General features: G+C 42.5%; 2 protein-coding genes across 2 annotated transcripts; one reads left to right on the plus strand and one right to left on the minus strand.

Moving 5' to 3' along the window:
- Positions 1 to 1,508: 1,508 nt before the first annotated feature.
- Positions 1,509 to 10,615, plus strand: LOC120685815 (mRNA-capping enzyme-like). The gene is made up of 18 exons (XM_039967922.1): positions 1,509 to 1,758; positions 2,216 to 2,398; positions 2,865 to 2,997; positions 3,153 to 3,304; positions 4,848 to 4,931; positions 5,017 to 5,079; positions 5,656 to 5,793; positions 5,870 to 6,079; positions 6,257 to 6,370; positions 6,983 to 7,032; positions 7,631 to 7,790; positions 7,874 to 7,996; positions 8,363 to 8,491; positions 8,581 to 8,679; positions 9,175 to 9,264; positions 9,370 to 9,454; positions 9,663 to 9,793; positions 10,091 to 10,615. The coding sequence occupies exons 2-18, from the start codon at positions 2,267 to 2,269 to the stop codon at positions 10,223 to 10,225; spliced, it is 2,028 nt and encodes a 675-aa protein (XP_039823856.1). The 5' UTR covers positions 1,509 to 1,758; positions 2,216 to 2,266; the 3' UTR covers positions 10,226 to 10,615.
- A 1,552-nt stretch (positions 10,616 to 12,167) lies between these two features.
- On the minus strand, positions 12,168 to 15,883 carry LOC120685816 (methylthioribose-1-phosphate isomerase). The gene is made up of 9 exons (XM_039967923.1): positions 15,633 to 15,883; positions 15,462 to 15,517; positions 14,462 to 14,617; positions 14,232 to 14,331; positions 13,478 to 13,620; positions 13,247 to 13,352; positions 12,873 to 13,011; positions 12,522 to 12,790; positions 12,168 to 12,389 (listed from the first exon to the last, which is right to left on the minus strand). The coding sequence occupies exons 1-9, from the start codon at positions 15,696 to 15,698 to the stop codon at positions 12,321 to 12,323; spliced, it is 1,104 nt and encodes a 367-aa protein (XP_039823857.1). The 5' UTR covers positions 15,699 to 15,883; the 3' UTR covers positions 12,168 to 12,320.
- Between the last annotated feature and the right edge of the window lie 1,531 nt (positions 15,884 to 17,414).

A 17,414-nucleotide genomic window follows, 5' to 3' on the forward strand; every position in this document is an offset into this window, starting at 1 on the left:
AACATGACATAAAAATAATTGGATATGGCGAAGTAATAACCTATTTCAGTCCATTGCTTTCACGTAGTAGCTTGCCGTCTCATGATTCTTGTGGTCTGATAAATGATATATCAAATAATTAGTACATATAAGCACGCCCTCTCATCATGTTGCAAAACATAATACACAAATTTATATTTAAGGGTCACATAATGGTTCGATGAACACCACTTAATTATTATCACACATAGTAGACATCCTGATCCCACATCAATATTATTTTATCATCACACATCAAGCATCAGCAAATGAATTAGGATTTGAAGAAAGCAAGCACCATAACCTTGAACATGCTGACAAAGACGTCGTGGAAGGTAGGATCCATTTGGGCAAGCAACTTCTTCATGCGGGCAGCCACCTTTGGGTGCATCTCCTCGCTGGCCGCGCCTCGGTGACCCCGTCGCCATGCGGGCACGACGCCTGCTCGCCCGCCAAGTGCCCCGAGCATCCGGCGGGTCCGAGTACGGCATCACGCTCAGACGCAGCGTCGCCGAGTACTGTCATGAGCTCCTCCACGCAGTTAACGTGGGACGCCATGGAGACCTGCTCCGAACGTTTCACCTCTGGAACGTCTCCAGCGCCGGCGCCGGTGCAGAAGAGGTCACTGTTAAACGGCTTGCTGTCTTCACCGATCAACGTTAAGCAGCCGCTGCCGAGCATGCCGGCGAGCTCGTTCAGGAGGACGACGAGCCCATCCACAGGCTGGCGTTCCTCTTCCTGCCCGATTATGAATGTGATGACGAGAAGATAGTTGTCAGAGTGGATGAATCATTTGTTAATTGTTTATCATGATTGGTTTGCAAACGCAATTAAATTATTTGTCTTTCCATTGTTTCAGTTCAGGGAATTGGTGATGGCATACCATTGAGGCTGTTGCAACAATTCCTGAGATCACAGCCTGTCGTCTCAAAAAATCCAGTTCACTATGCTGGTGGATTGGCTGTGCTTAAGGTTCTTGATAAGGATACACGACAGGTACATTGTACGGGTGTTGGAGCTCAGGTGGAGCATCTAAAATTGCTTCAGATTTACATTATCACTTCATTATCAGGTTTTGGTTGTAGGTGCTTTTGATTGCCCAGGACGAAATACATACATTAATTTATAAAAAGGCAAGTCGTGTGTACCAATGAAATTATAAACAATTAATTTAATATTTTTAAAAATACATACATGTCGCACGTACATTTTATTAGTTCCATAAATAATAGTAGCACCCACATTAAAAAGTTTGACGCCAAACGCGCGGCTGTCGCCAAACACGGTCTGCCCATGCGCCGCCTTTCTCCGCTGGAAGCCTGGAAAACCCCTTTCCCTCTGTTGCTTCCGTCACCACACCATCCCCTCCGGGTCTGGTCGGCTGGCGCCGCCGGATCCGCGCCACGTGGCGGGCTCACGCGCGCACGTGGTGCGCCGAGTCCACCCTGGGCGCCTCATAAATCCCCGCCCACCCCCGACCGCCTGCCCCCAACTGCTGTTCCCCTCCCGGCCCGATTCGGCTCGGACCCCCTCCCAGCTTCTCCCCCGTCCGGCGCATGGCGGCTCGCCCCAAACCCTAACCAATAGATCCCTCCACCCGGCCCCGACCCAACCACCAGGCTCTGCTCGGTCGCCGCCCGCCTCGCCGCCGTGCCCCGCCGGCGCGGCGCCACTGGCCCGCTCCGCCGCCCAACCGCCGGGAGAAAGGCCCGCCTCGGCGACCTACGCCCGCCGCGCGAGGTAGGGGTTCCTTCCAGCCCGCTCTGTTTCTTTTCTCCCCCCGCTCGGGAGGGGATTGCGCTCGCGCGGCGCGCGCTGGTTCCCTCTGCGGCGGTCGCGCGGCTCCGGGAGAGCACGCGGCGCGATGGGGAATTTGGGCGCGCGCTCGCGAACCCTAGGTGGTTCCGTTCCGTCGTGCTGGTAGGTGCTCGCCGCGGAGGCTCGCCCTCCATGGCTTTGAGTTTGCTCGGCGGCTGCCCTTGGGCTACTTCTTGGAATGCCTCTTGTTCCACTTGCTCGCAATGGACTGGGACGCCTCCAACATTCTTTGTTTGCCGGATATCCAGTTAGGAGTTGCTCAGCATTCGCTGTCTTTTGAATGCCCGCCGCTGTGTTTCGTTCCAACTGCTAAATGCGTATGAAATGCTTTCTTTGTCCACACATGAGTTGTCTGAGTACTACATCTTCTTGCTGTCAGGTGAAAGTCCAAGCGAACTGATCGCGGAATATATGAAGTAGCGGCCGTTGGATGACCTTCTCTATGGATTTGAACGCATCGCCATTGCCTGAAGATGACGAGCAGCAGCCGTATGAGGAGGCGGTTGAGGTTGAGTATGCTCAGGAGGAGCACGTCGAGTCCGCTGTCGCGACAATGCGCAGGGTACGGAACTGTCTTATTGATGTTGGTGTTTGTTCCACATGCCATGTACATGGCACCACCAATTGCTGATTAAATATGACACGTGTTGTTTGGTATGCAAGTGTATAGTTACTTGGTTGTCATTATTAGCTGGATAAAATGGCTTCTACAAGGAGAGGAAGCTGTTAAGTATACCTTAGTATGAAGACACAGTAGTCTTTGTAGTGAAGTATACGCTGGATTAGTTGCTAGATCCAATGATTATATATGAAGGGTGATTCACTTTGACCCCTTTTATTTTGCATATATACTGGTTTGCTATGTGCTCTTTATGCATGTGTCATGCTGTTATTGAAAGTAGTGAGTGTACCCAGTTGGGGGTAAACTGCCTAACAGTTTATTTTAGTCTTCTTTTCATATTTAGCATGCAACATTGTTATACTTGATCTGTTACCCATACACTTTATTTTCCTGCTATTCTTGACAGGAGCGTGAAGAGAGACGCAGGAAACTAAAGAGAGAGAAGCAGGATGATGGATCGAGGCTACATTCCCAGCAGATTAGGAATGATTATATTCCTCAACCAAAAAGACCTAGTCGCATAAAAGAGGCACCTCAGGGTATGAAGTATTGAGCAATTTCTGAATAGTTTGGGTTGCTGATACAGTTGGTTGTCTGTTCCGCCTTCTGTTCCCTCTGTTTATTTGTTATTCTTTTGTTGCACTATCATTTTTCATGTGTTGATTCGATATTTATTATCTCGGTGCAATTTCAGGCTGGTTGGAATGTCCTGCTTTTGGACAGCCAATCGATAAAATCATACCATCCAAGGTTCCTCTTGACGAAACGTTCAATGAGTCGGTCCCTCCTGGGAAACGATACTCCTCGAAGCAACTAGTTAACAAACAAAGAAAAGCTGGTCGTGATGTAAGTATTGCTTGCTTGTTTGTTCTTGTGGATCATACTCTGGTCCCTCCTACTATACTGATTATTATGTGAAGGTAGTCCATTAGTCCTGTGTTTAGTTAACTTCTGATGTATACTGTAATTTTGTTGGTTGACCTCAACCGCCTAGAAGTGATTTTTTTTATAACCCTATTGTTAGGAAGCGGTAGGTGATAGCTGGCACCCAATGCATAATTGGTAGGCTAGACAGTGAGTACATGCTAGATAGGAGGGTGATTTTAGTTGTCTGGTGCTGCAAAGGCATGGTAGAGACTCAGGAGGTCACCTTTTTTAGAGCAGTGTGTGGTTGTTTTTGGTCTTCTCACGCTAGCAGTCTGCATAATACCATTTTTCACTTCCTTTTCGTTGACCTATATTGATATTTCTCCTGAATAGATATGCTATATTTACTTGCTCTATGCTCTGAGATCCTTCCTTCCAGTGCCATGGTCTTCTTTCATGCCCCTAAACAACAACAGGCAAGATGGTGGAATCATCTGCACTAGCATAACAAAAGAACAGTTTACTTGTCTGTGGTGTGCACACCAGTGTTTGTTCCAGATGATCTAGAACCAACGTTCTTAAGGCTATACCTAATTGTTGCCTAGGAAACAGGAGGTCACATGGATTAAGCATTCCTGACACTTAGCCAAAAGAGGGGAGGGGGAAGGGGGAGGGGGAGGGACCATGGAGGGGAACCTACTTGCAAATGTGCCGGTGCGTCCCTATCTTTGTTCAACTTAAGGGTTGGTGGTAGAAGCTCCATCTGGGTAGGATTATGGGAGGGGGTATTCAGGAGTGTCAGAGCCGTGGAGGTGCTTTGGGGGTGGTGTGCTTTGTCACACTTGCGGTGGTGTTAGGAACCAAGGACAAGGAGGCATCATGAAGTGGATGGCATCGGGAGCTAGTGCATAGTAGGGTTCAGGGAGGGGTGGTAAATGGTCTTTTGGCTTGCGTTGTGTTAAACTTACTAGTCGGCTAATTACTTGTGGTTCTGACTCGATGCTCCTACTTCTACTTTTATTGAGTCTAATATATTTGTGTAATAGTGTGTGCCTGTGTGGTGTCTGCCTTGGCCTGCCTTATCACTTCACCTTAAGTGCCCAGGTGATAAGGGGTTAGGTCACTACATCTTTCTGCGTTAAGCACCATTGTTTTGATCTGTGGAACTAATAATGGCTTGATTTTGAAGTTGGATATGCCATTTGACCACGTCTCTTAGAGATCCTACCTGATAGTCTTAGATCTAACTCAAATTAATGGAACTGCTGAGATTTGAAGTTAGTTCTGACATTCAACCATCATCCTCTTTGTTCAAACACCCCTTTATTCCATATGCACACCGGCTAATAGATACCTATGGCAGGTGACCTAGGTACTGTTTGTTGGACTTATCCATGTAGTTGTAGTAGCAGTTTAGTCTTTTTTGTTGTTATGCTAATTCTTATGTGTCCACATTCCCAGTTAGTGATGTTAAGGTGACAGAACATGCATTCTGTATTAACTTTTACTTTTACTTTTACAGATAGGCCTTGTGATTGATTTGACAAATACCACTCGGTATTATTCACCAGCAGAATGGACAAAGCAAGGTACCAAGCATGTCAAGGTGAGAGCATTGAACTTAAATGTTCTCTTGTTTCTCGAAGACCTTTTTTTTAATCTTTACTAACACTAACATGTTCTCATTTTAGATTCCATGCAAGGGAAGAGATGCTGTACCTGATAATGAATCTGTTAACGTGTTTGTCTATGAGGTAACACCAGTCTATGGAATATGGATACATCTCTCACCAAAAGCAGTATCTTTACTCTGGATGCTGTATGTATATGCCCCCCCTCCTGGGTGGGTGGTAGGGACTAGGGAGGCTTAATTGTCGTGATTATTTGTATTTCACATTCTCTGGCTCCATAATTTATTCTCCAAGCTGGTTCAGTTATTGTACCTTCCTTATATAGTAGTCTTTTGTCTATGGCATTGTGGACAAATAATCAGGCCTTGTGTGTCATGAACTATCCCACTTTTCCATGTTCTACTCCGTGCTCATCATGTTACTAACATGAAGGGGGTGTGCACCCTTTTTGCATTTTCGTATTGTTGGATCCTCTGTGCCATATTGATTTGGACACTGCATATCAGTTACCACATCTATTTTTCCCTAAATCATGCTTGGGGTGTAACTGGACTAGATAGTCTCCCAATTGCCACCAATATCTATGTTTAGTCCGCCTTTTTTCTGCTTAGAACATATTGATACATAGACACAGTGTTTGAAAGAGCTTCCTGTAAGGCTGTAAGCCATCTCTGTTAACAAATTTTGCTGTCCTTTCAGGCGATGATGTTCCTTGATCGACAGAAGCAATCAAAGAATCCTAAATATATACTGGTTCACTGTACCCATGGTCATAATCGTACAGGTTTCATGATTATTCATTACCTTATGCGCACACATGTCTCTTGTGTTGCTGAGGTAGGCAAACTAGATCCTGAATGTTATTTCACCTGATTTAATTCCTCATCATTTCATGACCACTTCGGTTTACTAGGCAATAAGTATATTTGCTCAAAGGCGACCACCTGGCATATACAAGAGGGACTACATTGAAGCGCTGTATAAGTTTTACCATGAGGTCCCTGAGAATATGATGATAGCATGCCCTCCAACACCAGAATGGAAGAGACCTGATGATCTTGATTTAAATGGCGAAGCTAAGCAGGACGACGATGATGATAATGGTGATATTGAACCACCAAATGTATGTGTTCTCTTCTCCAAAGTTTCTAAAGAACTTTCGGTTCTATTTTCAGGTTTATGGAATTCCCAATAGAGTTAAAATATTTCTTGTGTTCTTGATATACTTTTTGTAATGTTTCATTGCTAAGCAACACCTTCTGCATTATTTCTTACTATCTTGGCATCTGGTGTGTTGCAGAATGAATCCGAGGTTAAAGTCATCACTAATGACGATGTGTTAGGGGATGCCGTGCCATATGACCAACAAGAAGCTTTGCGTGTCCTATGTTATCGGTTGCTTGAAATGCCCCTTGTAAGTATTATCCTTTGTACTTCTACCTAATGTGTATTAATTCCTAGCTATTCATAATGAAATACTAGAATAAGGATAACCTGAAGGACTACCATAACTTCTTTCCAATACCACCAATTCCATTTCTTGTCTTAGATTCCATCTTAGGTAGCTAATTTTATCTCTGGTTACATATAAGTTGGCATTGAGCGAATCCATGAATGTGTACCATTCATTGTCATGCAATGCAAGCCTTCCATGCAGCAATAGCTCATTCCACATGCATAATATAAGTGTGACATGCTGGCAAGATACAGGTTAGCTTCGTACTAAAATAAAAGGCAGGATATTAATGATGTTTCAACATGATCTGTCTGGAATAATGACAAGTTAAGCTAAATATGTAGTTACAGTATTTTGGAAACTCTGGGAACTTAGTATTAGGTGGCTTTTCATTTAAACTTGTTTCAGTGTGTGGATATATCTTGCTCACTATCAATTTTTATGCACAAGTTAGTGCATGTTTTGTAACTTAAATTTCTGGAAGTTTATGAATGTCCAAACAAGTACTGTTTTTTCTTTTCTTTTTTTTTGTTAACTTTGTGTGCTCTGATCTTCTTTATTTGATTATAGGTAAGAGGGCATGCACAATTTCCCGGATCACATCCAGTCTCTCTGAACAGGTGATTAACATTAGCCACTAACTCAAATTTCTCTGACATATTTTTTGCACATTCTTATATTCTTTATTCCTGTTGTAAATACAAAACCTTTTAAGGCACCATTAGAGTATGCAAATTAACAAAAAGTCCTAAGTCGATAGGCAGATACTTTTATAAGCTTGTTCTAAGTTCCTGTAATCAATTGCTGTTTGATGTCATGATTCAGGCTGTGGCTATTGAGCTTTTGAAACAAGATCCATTTGAAATTGATGTTTTATTTCTTTAGTATCACTTTCTTATAGTTTCGAGACTTTTTGAGTTTTGCTAGTTCGATTAGCAGACTAACATAGTGTCATAATTGAGTCTTTATTTCAAATCAAATCATTTTGATTTTGGACCAGACAAGCGGTAATCAGGTAAATCATGTACTGAGCTCATGAGCCCAATAAAGTTTCTTTCTGTCAGCCTAGTCATCAATCCTTTTATCATGGACAGTATTTGTTGCAGAATTCTCTACTCTGAGCATTAAAAGTGTTGTTATTTCCTTATGGGTACTAACTTTAGTACATATACCCAATATGTTTCCTTTTTGATCTAATGCTCCTTTTGCTACGTTCAGTGAGAATCTACAACTACTTAGACAGCGATACTACTATGCTACATGGAAAGCTGACGGAACACGCTATATGATGCTTATAATGAGAGATGGCTGTTTCTTGATTGATCGGAATTTCTGCTTTAGAAGAGTCCAGATGCGCTTTCCCCATAAGAGTCTCGAAGTAAGGCGCCCATTGTGCTGGGAAAACAATAACTGAACACGACTTTTTCTGCAAACATCTAACCTTATTTCTCTGTTATAAAGGGTCTGCATGATATGACCTTGGTTGATGGAGAAATGATTATAGACACGGTACCAGAGTCAGGACTGAAGAGAAGGTACTTGGCATATGATCTAATGGCACTTGACGCTGTGTCCAAAACCAAGGTAAATATTGTGTGAATATCATATATAGAGTTTTGTTATTTTTGACTTTCTCCTTTATCTATCAAATTATGGTGTCCTTCAAAGTAAAGAAAAGAGATGACCATCCTTGAATTATTTCTGCCTGCTGGCTACCATCCATGTTTTGCATTGCTCTTCACCATATATCATCTATACTTAGTCACTTTTTTCCTCTATATCAGCAGATGGGACCACAATTCTCATGTTAGCACATGATTCATGAACTGTTCGAGTGTGTAAATTATATTTTTGCACTGTAACCCCATATGCGAGCTCGTATTGTACAGTAATAGGCACAATCATTATTTCCTTATTGGGAACTTTGACTTTGGAAATTTTTGTATGCAGCTGCCGTTTTCTGAAAGGTGGAGAATGCTGGAGGATGAAATAATACGGCCACGTTATAATGAGAAAAAGCAGTTTGAGAGTGGTGCTAAGAGCAATCCTTTGTACAAATATGACATGGAACTATTTTCGGTATCAGATTCTAAGACTCAGTTATAATTTTCCATTTTCATGAGTCCTATGAAGCAAATTTTCATTTTTTGATTATGTGATGCTGCCAGGTTAGGAGGAAGGATTTTTGGCTGCTCTCCACAGTTATGAAGTTGCTTAAGGAGTTTATTCCAAAACTTTGCCATGATGCTGATGGCCTAATATTTCAGGTAAGGTTTGTCATCTGTTTGTTTACTAAGATGTTAAGTTTGTCAGCTCTGTGGCCTGTACTCATGTATCAAGTTTTTCATCTGTTCAACTTTCTGCTGTCATGATACCGCTATTTGACTTTCTTTTTTGTCCATCTTAGTTGTTCACACCTAGAGAGTTGAAGAGATTCATCTGTGGTCTTGCAAACAAGAAACATCTGTTCAACTTTCTGTTACTTCTTTGTTCCTTAAAAGTGGTTTCGACTGGAGTTCTTTCATGTTTTGTGTCAGTCATGGAGTAGATTCATATTTGCGAGTCCTATATATTACTAGAAGACTTTGTTTTGGATGTGTAGAACCGTGGACTAAATTTTATAGAACAGCTCTCCCTAATCACTTGAAATCCTTTGTTAACTAAATAACTATTTATTTTGTGGTTTGTTGAGACTCATTTTCAGAAATTTTCGGAGTACATTTTGCTTTTAATTGGCTGATATGCTTCAATTGTTCTTGCAGGGATGGGATGATCCATATGTAACTCGTACTCATGAAGGTCTTCTAAAATGGAAATACCCTTCGATGAATTCAGTTGATTTTTTGTTTGAGGTTCTTATGGCCATTTTTTAACTGTTTTGTTTAAAATGATTGTAGTCACAATGAAGATAGTTTTTTTGATATTGGGCTTTGTTTGGTCATATCTAACTGTTGCAGCTTACAAACGATAATCGTCAGCTGGTTTTCCTTTATGAGAGAGGAAAAAAGAAACTTATGGATGGTGCTCGGATCGCGTTTCCAGGTAAGATGCACTTCAATTTTCATGATGACTTTGTGTTGTCAGCTTAAGCTGCATGCGTTGTTTTCGACAAACCTAAAAAAATAGGATGTGATCCTCAAATCATTTCTTTTTTCCTTTTCTTGCGCATGAATTTCATTTTTATATTTTATTCAAAATAATATGTTTTATTTGTTGTATATTCACGGCTAATGATGTGAAACTTGTGCAGATGAAATAGATCCACCCTCTGTTGCGGGGAGGATTGTTGAGTGTTCTTGGAATAAGGAAGAGCAGTGTTGGGCCTGCATGCGTATTCGATCAGATAAATCGACTCCAAACGATATCAACACATACCGAAAGGCATGTTCTCATATACTTCAGTACATCCTTAGCTGATTTATTTCTTTTAAGATATTGATTCTTGTGAATTTGAGCTGATCCGAACTTTGAATCTGTATTTCATTTGAAATGGTTTTGCTGTTACTTTGGATTAGTTATTCCAGAATAGGCAAAAACTCGAAATCATCCTATCAGAGTTAAAACTGGATCTTTGCTATTCTGTTGGTACTTGAGCATCATATTTTGCCTTTGGGTGCATTTGGATGAGAAAGCAGAACTATTGCACTATTCTAATAATTTATTTGTGATAACCCACAGGTGATGAGGAGCATCACAGATAACATCACTGAGGAGAAGCTTCTTGAAGAGATTGATGAGATCAGGCGCCTCCCGATGTATGCCGATAGGATAGCGCAGGCTCATGCGAAGATGGCACAACATCGGAGGAGATGAACGCCAGATAAGAGTGCTAGCCTCTTTGCGATAGTGCTGGAGTGCTCTCCTACCGTCTCTGGCCAGCGGCTGGGTTCCCGTAGTTGTGTAATTAGTAGAGGTTTCAGTAGGCCTATGATGATGGCTGGCTGGGTCTGGCCAGCCAACTAATTCTTTGCACCTCCCCATTTGTGCTTCCTCCCAACCCACCTGTATAGGCGTCGCCCCAGAGTAGTTGCATGTAAATCGTGTATTCTATGTTCTCCTATATTCTCTCCTATGGTTTTTATTTTTCATGGGTGTAGAATAGCGTTTAACAAGAGGGGTTGTTCTAGGTATATTGGTGTATGCTTTGCCATCTCTCGGTGTTGCCTTGCTATAATAAATGTAGGGTGTACTGAGTTGCCGTCTCTTCGCTGCGTTGATATCATGCCGTTCATGCGCATTATAGTGCTCGGAATGGTGTGCTCTGATGTTTTCTTGTGCACCCTATTCTATATTCTCTATGGATGGTGCCTTTTCACAACCCTAAAGCTATATCGAGAGGCTAGCTAAATCGAGAAACCCTCCCATTATGGTAGGAAAAAAAAAAGAAAGGGGAACAAGGTAACAAATCAATTTGCCGGGTATAGTGGGATGGGCGGTGGCAAGCCCGGTGGTGGTTCCGGCCTTTTGGGTAGGGTGGGGGAAGGTTAGCGGCGGCGGGAAGAAGGGTGGGGGTAGACGCCTCCTTTCCACAATTCAAAAGTATGTCTCGTGTGCTACCATGTTTATGTTTAAACTCTAAAGAAGCCGTTCCTTTGGTCCATTGCAGACGCCTGCCACCAGCGCATCATTTTTAGAGCTAAGTTCTGACAAACATCTCGTTGGATGGATTTTCCTGCTGAGGCGCAGAAGTTGGGCAATGTCTTGGCACTTTATTTACACTGGCGTTTGTGTATTGTTCTGAATAAGGCCCTGGAGAAGTTGCATAACTTTGAATGAATATATTAATAAAACGAAGATTTGAAGTTGTCCGTAATTTACTGAGATCCGTCTTATTGGATGATGGGGTTTCAGTAACATTCCTGTCATCCGGGTATGCCTGAATTACACAGCAAAAACAAAGCATTTGATGTTCCCATAAATGACAAAGTTGTTGCTGTTGCATCACAAATTTGTCTTTAAAGATAATTTGAACTCCAAAATAAAATTTGGATAAACGTAGAACACCACTCGCAGCTCAATTTCTTTTTACATCTCTCAAGTAGGGTTTGTAAGGAATTCGCACTGCTTCCTAAACTGCCTCAGTTTCATCTATAAGCTGCACCGATAGAAGGGATAGAAAACAATGACATGTCGCATATAACAGTGCCTTCCTTTGGTTGGACTATGAAATTAAGCTTTTTATGAAATTTACTATTTCCTGATGTACTGTATCTTCATGACTGAGTAACTAGGTGTTGCTGCATCCTTGAGGTATTTTATTTTTTAATATCATTTCATCGAGTCATTAAATTTTTTTTAGGATTGACGAATTTCAAAAAACAACATACAATTGCCAAATCAAATGGTGAAAATATGTATGATGAAAATAGCAAAAGTATCTAGTTGTTGCCTTTCGGTTTAGCAAATCATAAATACTCAACTACAAAGTAAGAATTACATATTTTTTTCAAAAATTATGATGGAAATTTGATACTTTTGCCATTTGCAACATATGATTTGGTGAAAATATATCTTCACCATTTATTTCGCCGATTATATATTATCCCTGATATTTCATGAATCCTAGAATTAGTTTTGTAAATACTAGATTAAATGATATTAAAACAAGTATGTGTTTGGCTGAAGTATACCGTATGCTGGCAGTTCTTCCCTCATGTGCCCATCAGGGGCCTCTGATATATTATCTGTTCTATTCTATCTTTGATGGACGAGCAGAACTCCTGTGATTTGTTTAAGCAACAAGAAGAATCAAGTCTTACGAGAAAGGAAGGATTCCTCAAGAAAGTCTTTATTACTTCCAATGCGCATGGACACATCCATGTTACAACATGAGCCTCACCAAAGCAATTTTATTGTACATGAGGCGCTCCGACATTTGTCATACAAAAATGAGCCTTGCTAAATAGCATTATTTCACTGACTGAATGAAACCTTTGATGTCGAAAGCTCCATCAGCATCAGCTTTTGTGATCACACCCTGCAAATAAATCAGAAAGAACACATCAGCCCACAGCATATCAAACAATGTTCTCTGCAAGATGTGGGGCCAATAGCAACATTCCTGGACAGTGGACACAATGAAACATTTCAGAAGTGGGGAGAAGCATACCCTCTCTGTTATGATTGCAGTAATCAGGTTTGCTGGAGTAACATCGAAAGCTGGGTTCCAGACTGATATACCAGATGCAGCAACTTGCTTTCCAAGACCACCTTCAGAGTTCAGCAACTCCTTGGGCGACCTTTCCTCTATGACAATTTCTTCCCCAGATGGGAGCGCGAGATCAATGGAAGTTACTGGCGCTGCCACATAGAACTGGACACCATGATGCTTTGCACAAATGGCAAGGTTGTATGTGCCAATCTTGTTGGCCGTGTCACCTTGAAATTTTATGAAGGAAACACAGTCAGCAGTAGGAATATTTAGTTTTACATTGATCTGTCAAATGATGTGGATATTTACCATTTGCTGCTATACGATCAGCGCCAACAATGACTGCCTGAACATGCCCTTGTTTCATCAGTGCAGCAGCAGCAGAATCTGCTATCAGTGTTGAAGGTATTTTCTCATGAACCAACTCAAAGGCTGTAAGCCTGGATCCCTGGAAATTGACAGCAAATCAGCTTATAGAGACAACAATCAAAATATTTATTATAAAAAGGTTGTAAGCAATTATCACTATTGGCATATATGGAATCTAACTAGAATAATTAGTCGTCTAATCATTTGAGTTATTGCCAGAGATGTAAGTAGCTCTAGACATATTGCACATCACAGGTCAAACATTGATATGCTAAGTTAGAGTTTAGTGGTAATGTAAATAAAGGAATAGCTACCTGGTTAAATGGACGAGTTTCAGTGCAAAATGCTTTCTCTAAAACTCCACCAGAATGAAGAGCACGAATAACCCCAAGGGCAGTTCCATAACCAGCAGTTGCAAGACTGGATTAGAGAGCCCATAAAAAAAGACTGGATTAGAGAGAAAGCAAAAAAAAGTAAAGTTGCATAAGGAATTTGAACATCGGATGTAGAAAGAAGAAAATGAACCATCTTGAGTCATCATTTACCTGCCCGTATTACAATGGGTCAGAACAGAGATATTTTTTGAATTTCCAAGCTGTCTTTGAAGAAACTCGGATCCATGTGAGCCAATAGCTTTATTATCTGCCACATCATCAATAAGCATGGTCTCTGCAGCCTCAATGTAGACCTAATTGAGTCATGTGAACCAGTGCATATTCTAAGTAATTATATTCTATAAATAATACTCGTTTCAACATACATATAAATATTCAGTATAGCAATAATCTCAGCAAACATCAGGAAACCCAAAAAATTATATTCAAAGCTACATAATTTTAAGCTTTTGCTTTTGACACTATGGTTCCATGTGAAAGCTGAGGTAAACTTTGAAGTGCCACACCTTCAAGAAATGTTGGTCCATACTAGTAATTTCTAACTTTACATTTGTGTCATCTCTTAACATCACCTTATCAGGTTGGTTACTTCTCTTTATATTAAGAAATAAAGTTGCAGAAAAGATTAGGTATACAGTATTATTGTTCACCACATAAACACAGTGTATTCATAATGAATTTTTTGTGCATGTTTTTAACTATTCACAAGTAGAACGATGTACAAAAACTTGCTATCTATCACTGCGTTCGGCAGGCTGGAGCTGGAGGCTGGAGCTGGAGTGCTGTGAGAGAAAAACACTGTTGCCTGGCTGGTGGCTGGAGGCTGGAGCTGGAGGGATGTGAGAGGGATTCACTGTAGCGCTGGAGTGCTATATCACCCGCCGAACACAGTGTATGTTGGTACCTGAAAGATAGCCTTGGCATCTTTCGCATTTTCAGCTGTCTTTGACACCAAAGTCTGAAGTTTTGTTGCAGCATCAGATAGGTTCACTGCAGTTGGGCGGCTGATACAGAAATAAATAATAAAGTGAGATTAGTAACGCATGGCTAGAAGTATACATATGTTTTAAAAGGATGAACATGAGGACAAAACTTGTACGCAAGTAGGAAAGGAATTAGTTGAACTATGCTTACCTGGATACAAGGTATTCCAGTTTCTTGGAAACAAAAGAAGCTGCTTCTGCAGGAGTACCAGTGAAATCTAAATCAGAAACTTCCACGGCTAATGCTAGCGCTGCTGCTATTGCTATTGCCGGAGCACCACGGACAACCATGTCTCTGATTGCATTCCTGCATAATATTGTGTAGTTTAAGGCTAATAGTATAATAGAAGAATCATTTTTAACTAAAAAACGAAAAATATTGACAGGAGGTGGCATCTATATTTATCCAGTGGTAGGCTGTAGGCTAATCAGGAGAGATTACATGCATCGCATATTTTACCCACTGATATTTCGTAAATGCACAGATAGGTTTCATCACATTCTGTATGAGAACACATCAAGTGCGCCTCCACAAAAGTTTCTCATGTACTTTGTCAGAGGTACGGTCGCAAAAATGTACTTTGTCAGAGGTCACCTAAAGTTCACTCCCCAACTAGTCTCGGAGCTTTAGAGCAAGTTTAATAGTCCCAGCCGGCATGCGGATCGGCGGTGGACTCCGCGTGCATTTAATGAACGGCAGTGAGAGCGGCGTGCGTCTCAGCCGGCGGGCGGCGAGCGAGACGCCGCTCGACTCTCTCTCCTCTGCCATGGAGGATCCAGCCGGTTCTCCGCCGGCCTATTAAACTTGCTCTTAGCAGCATCCTCTAATTTTTAAAAAGGAAACTTTTGCTGTTAAGTCTCTCATGCATCTGCAGACTGCAGGACACCACTGCGCTTTCCAGGTTCAGTAAAATAACAGCATAAAGTGTGCGTGCGCGGAGTTTTTTTTTTCCAAGGAAAAAAAGAAACCCCAAACCGGAAACCGCCGTCCTCCCCTTGTCACCGTCAGATACGAGGCGGGGGAGGACAGAGTCAGGGATGAACCCCCAAGAACGTGGCTCCGGATACTAGCAACCGGCAAGAACTCGTCTGCTAAAGCAACCAAGAACGAGGAGACGGAGCGACCAAAAGAGAGAGAATTTCCATCTCACCAGCCATCGGCGGAGTCCTTGACGTCGATGTAATCCACCTCGAGCGGCAGCTTCCTCTGCACCGGGTCAGAAAGTCAGCCCAGAACGAATCAAACCCAGCCAAGAACCCATCCCCTCCCCCCGGTTCCCACGAAGCAGGGGAGGGGAAGGAGAGGAACCGAGCAGCCGGACCTGATCGAGGAGGCGGAGCGACCCGCGGGCGTAGACGATGGCCTGCAGCGCGTCGGATCCCACCATTCCGGCGATGGGGGCGAGGAGGAAGCCGGCGTCCCTGAACCGGGGAAGACGAGAAGATTCGGAGCACCTTTTTCACCGGTGAAAGGGGGAGCAGAGGAGGCGAGGCGGCTCGTTGAGCGAGCTGAGCCCGTGAACTCTGCCTTGTTCGTTTGCGCGCATCGGGATGCGAGCCCGGCGCCCGGGGCTAAAAGAGGAAAGGAATTTACGCGCGGTCTTTCGCAGCGAGGCCCCTCGCACCGTGTCCAATTTACGCGCCGGCCACGCGGGGCCATGGTCAACCGGAGTCATGGCGGCACGAAGCATGGTGGATTTGGATTCTTGCTAACGTTAGATTCGGAAAAGAAAATTCAGCAAGAGTCATGCCGTGCGCCGTGCGCCGTGCGAGAGATGGACCTGCCAATTCGGCTGGAAACTCCTGCAATATGTTGAGGGTCTGGAGGGCAAATACGCGAAACGCGCACAAGATCCGGCAAGGGGCAAGGGGAATATCGATCGACATTCTCCGGTAGATTGCGTGAGACTTTGAGAGGAAGAGCTGGACATGGACTAATCTTCGCATCTTTTAGGGATGAAGGGTCGAATTCGATTCAGGTGGAGTGTTCGGACACTCAAAATCAAAATTAGAACCGAGCATCCTGAACTCCAATTTAAATGAGAATTTATTTTTAAAATCGAAATCTACGAATACTCGAAACCCGATGAATAATCCAAAACTCCAATGGAGGGCGGAATTCTAATTCCACACGCGAGCGTCAGGAATTGTACCAGCGCTCGATTTCCGACCGGCAGGTGACTCGGTGCTGCTATTCTAATTCTAATATTTTTTTATTCCCTTTTCTTCCCACGAATCCACATGACAGTGCTGCTATGCTGTGTGCTGTGCTGCAGCTACATCTATCTTGGACGTGGGTGCCGGCGTATTTCCTAACCGGCAGCATCATGCTTTTTATCTTTTTTTATTCAAAACTTTCTATCCTAAACTTTTTACTTGTAATATTTTATCATATTTTTTGCCCAAATATTTATGCACAATTTATGAACCTAAATTTTGTTATCCTACAAATTATACATATAACTTTTTTATCGGTATTTTATGCATATAAGTTTTTACTTTTTATACACAACTTATGAATATAGTTGTTAGACAGATAACTAGACAGATATATTGTATACTAGTGTATAATTTTTGTTGTATAATTTTTTATAATATTTTAATTCACATATATTTTCTATGTGGCTTATATTTATAAGTTTGTGTTATATACACTAGTTTTCTATATTGCATAATGAAAGGGAACGAGGACCGACATGTCCACCTAGCAGTTCAGTGAACTGCGGGTGGGAGGACTCTTTGCGTTGCTGCGGGAGGGGCAGTGTGCGGAGGGGTGGAAAGCAGGCTAGTTAGATTGATTGCCTGATTTTAAAGGAAAACAAAAAAAATACTGGGAAAAGAAAGGTGGGAGTCGGACAATGAGAGTGGGAGGAGGCTGTCTGATCGTTTGCTAGTTGCCGTCGTGGCGCGCGCTAATTAGAACGGGTCATCGCTCGCGGAGTGGAGGGCGGCAGGCTGAGGCTAGCAAGGCTAGTGTGCGATGCGGCCAATGTGCGGGGCGCCTCCGCGCCTAACTGCATTGAGTTTTTTTTTAAGGAATAAGTGCGTTGAGTTGCTTAAGCATGAGTGTACTTTTGCAACTCTTTTAAATAGGAGTTCCTCAA

This window comes from Panicum virgatum, chromosome 8N, assembly GCF_016808335.1.
Source record: "Panicum virgatum strain AP13 chromosome 8N, P.virgatum_v5, whole genome shotgun sequence".
Taxonomy (NCBI): domain Eukaryota; kingdom Viridiplantae; phylum Streptophyta; class Magnoliopsida; order Poales; family Poaceae; genus Panicum; species Panicum virgatum.

Excerpts from the sequence above, each read along its gene's own strand:
- LOC120685815 (XM_039967922.1), top strand. The coding sequence starts at position 2,267 with ATGACCTTCTCTATGGATTTGAACGCATCGCCATTGCCTGAAGATGAC. Across the intron at positions 5,080-5,655 it reads TTAACGTGTTTGTCTATGAG|GCGATGATGTTCCTTGATCG; the intron begins GTAACACCAGTC and ends CTGTCCTTTCAG. Across the intron at positions 7,997-8,362 it reads ACGCTGTGTCCAAAACCAAG|CTGCCGTTTTCTGAAAGGTG; the intron begins GTAAATATTGTG and ends TTTTGTATGCAG.
- LOC120685816 (XM_039967923.1), bottom strand. The coding sequence starts at position 15,698 with ATGGTGGGATCCGACGCGCTGCAGGCCATCGTCTACGCCCGCGGGTCG. Across the intron at positions 14,332-14,461 it reads CTGGAATACCTTGTATCCAG|CCGCCCAACTGCAGTGAACC; the intron begins GTAAGCATAGTT and ends TTTCTGTATCAG. Across the intron at positions 13,012-13,246 it reads AAACTCGTCCATTTAACCAG|GGATCCAGGCTTACAGCCTT; the intron begins GTAGCTATTCCT and ends GTCAATTTCCAG.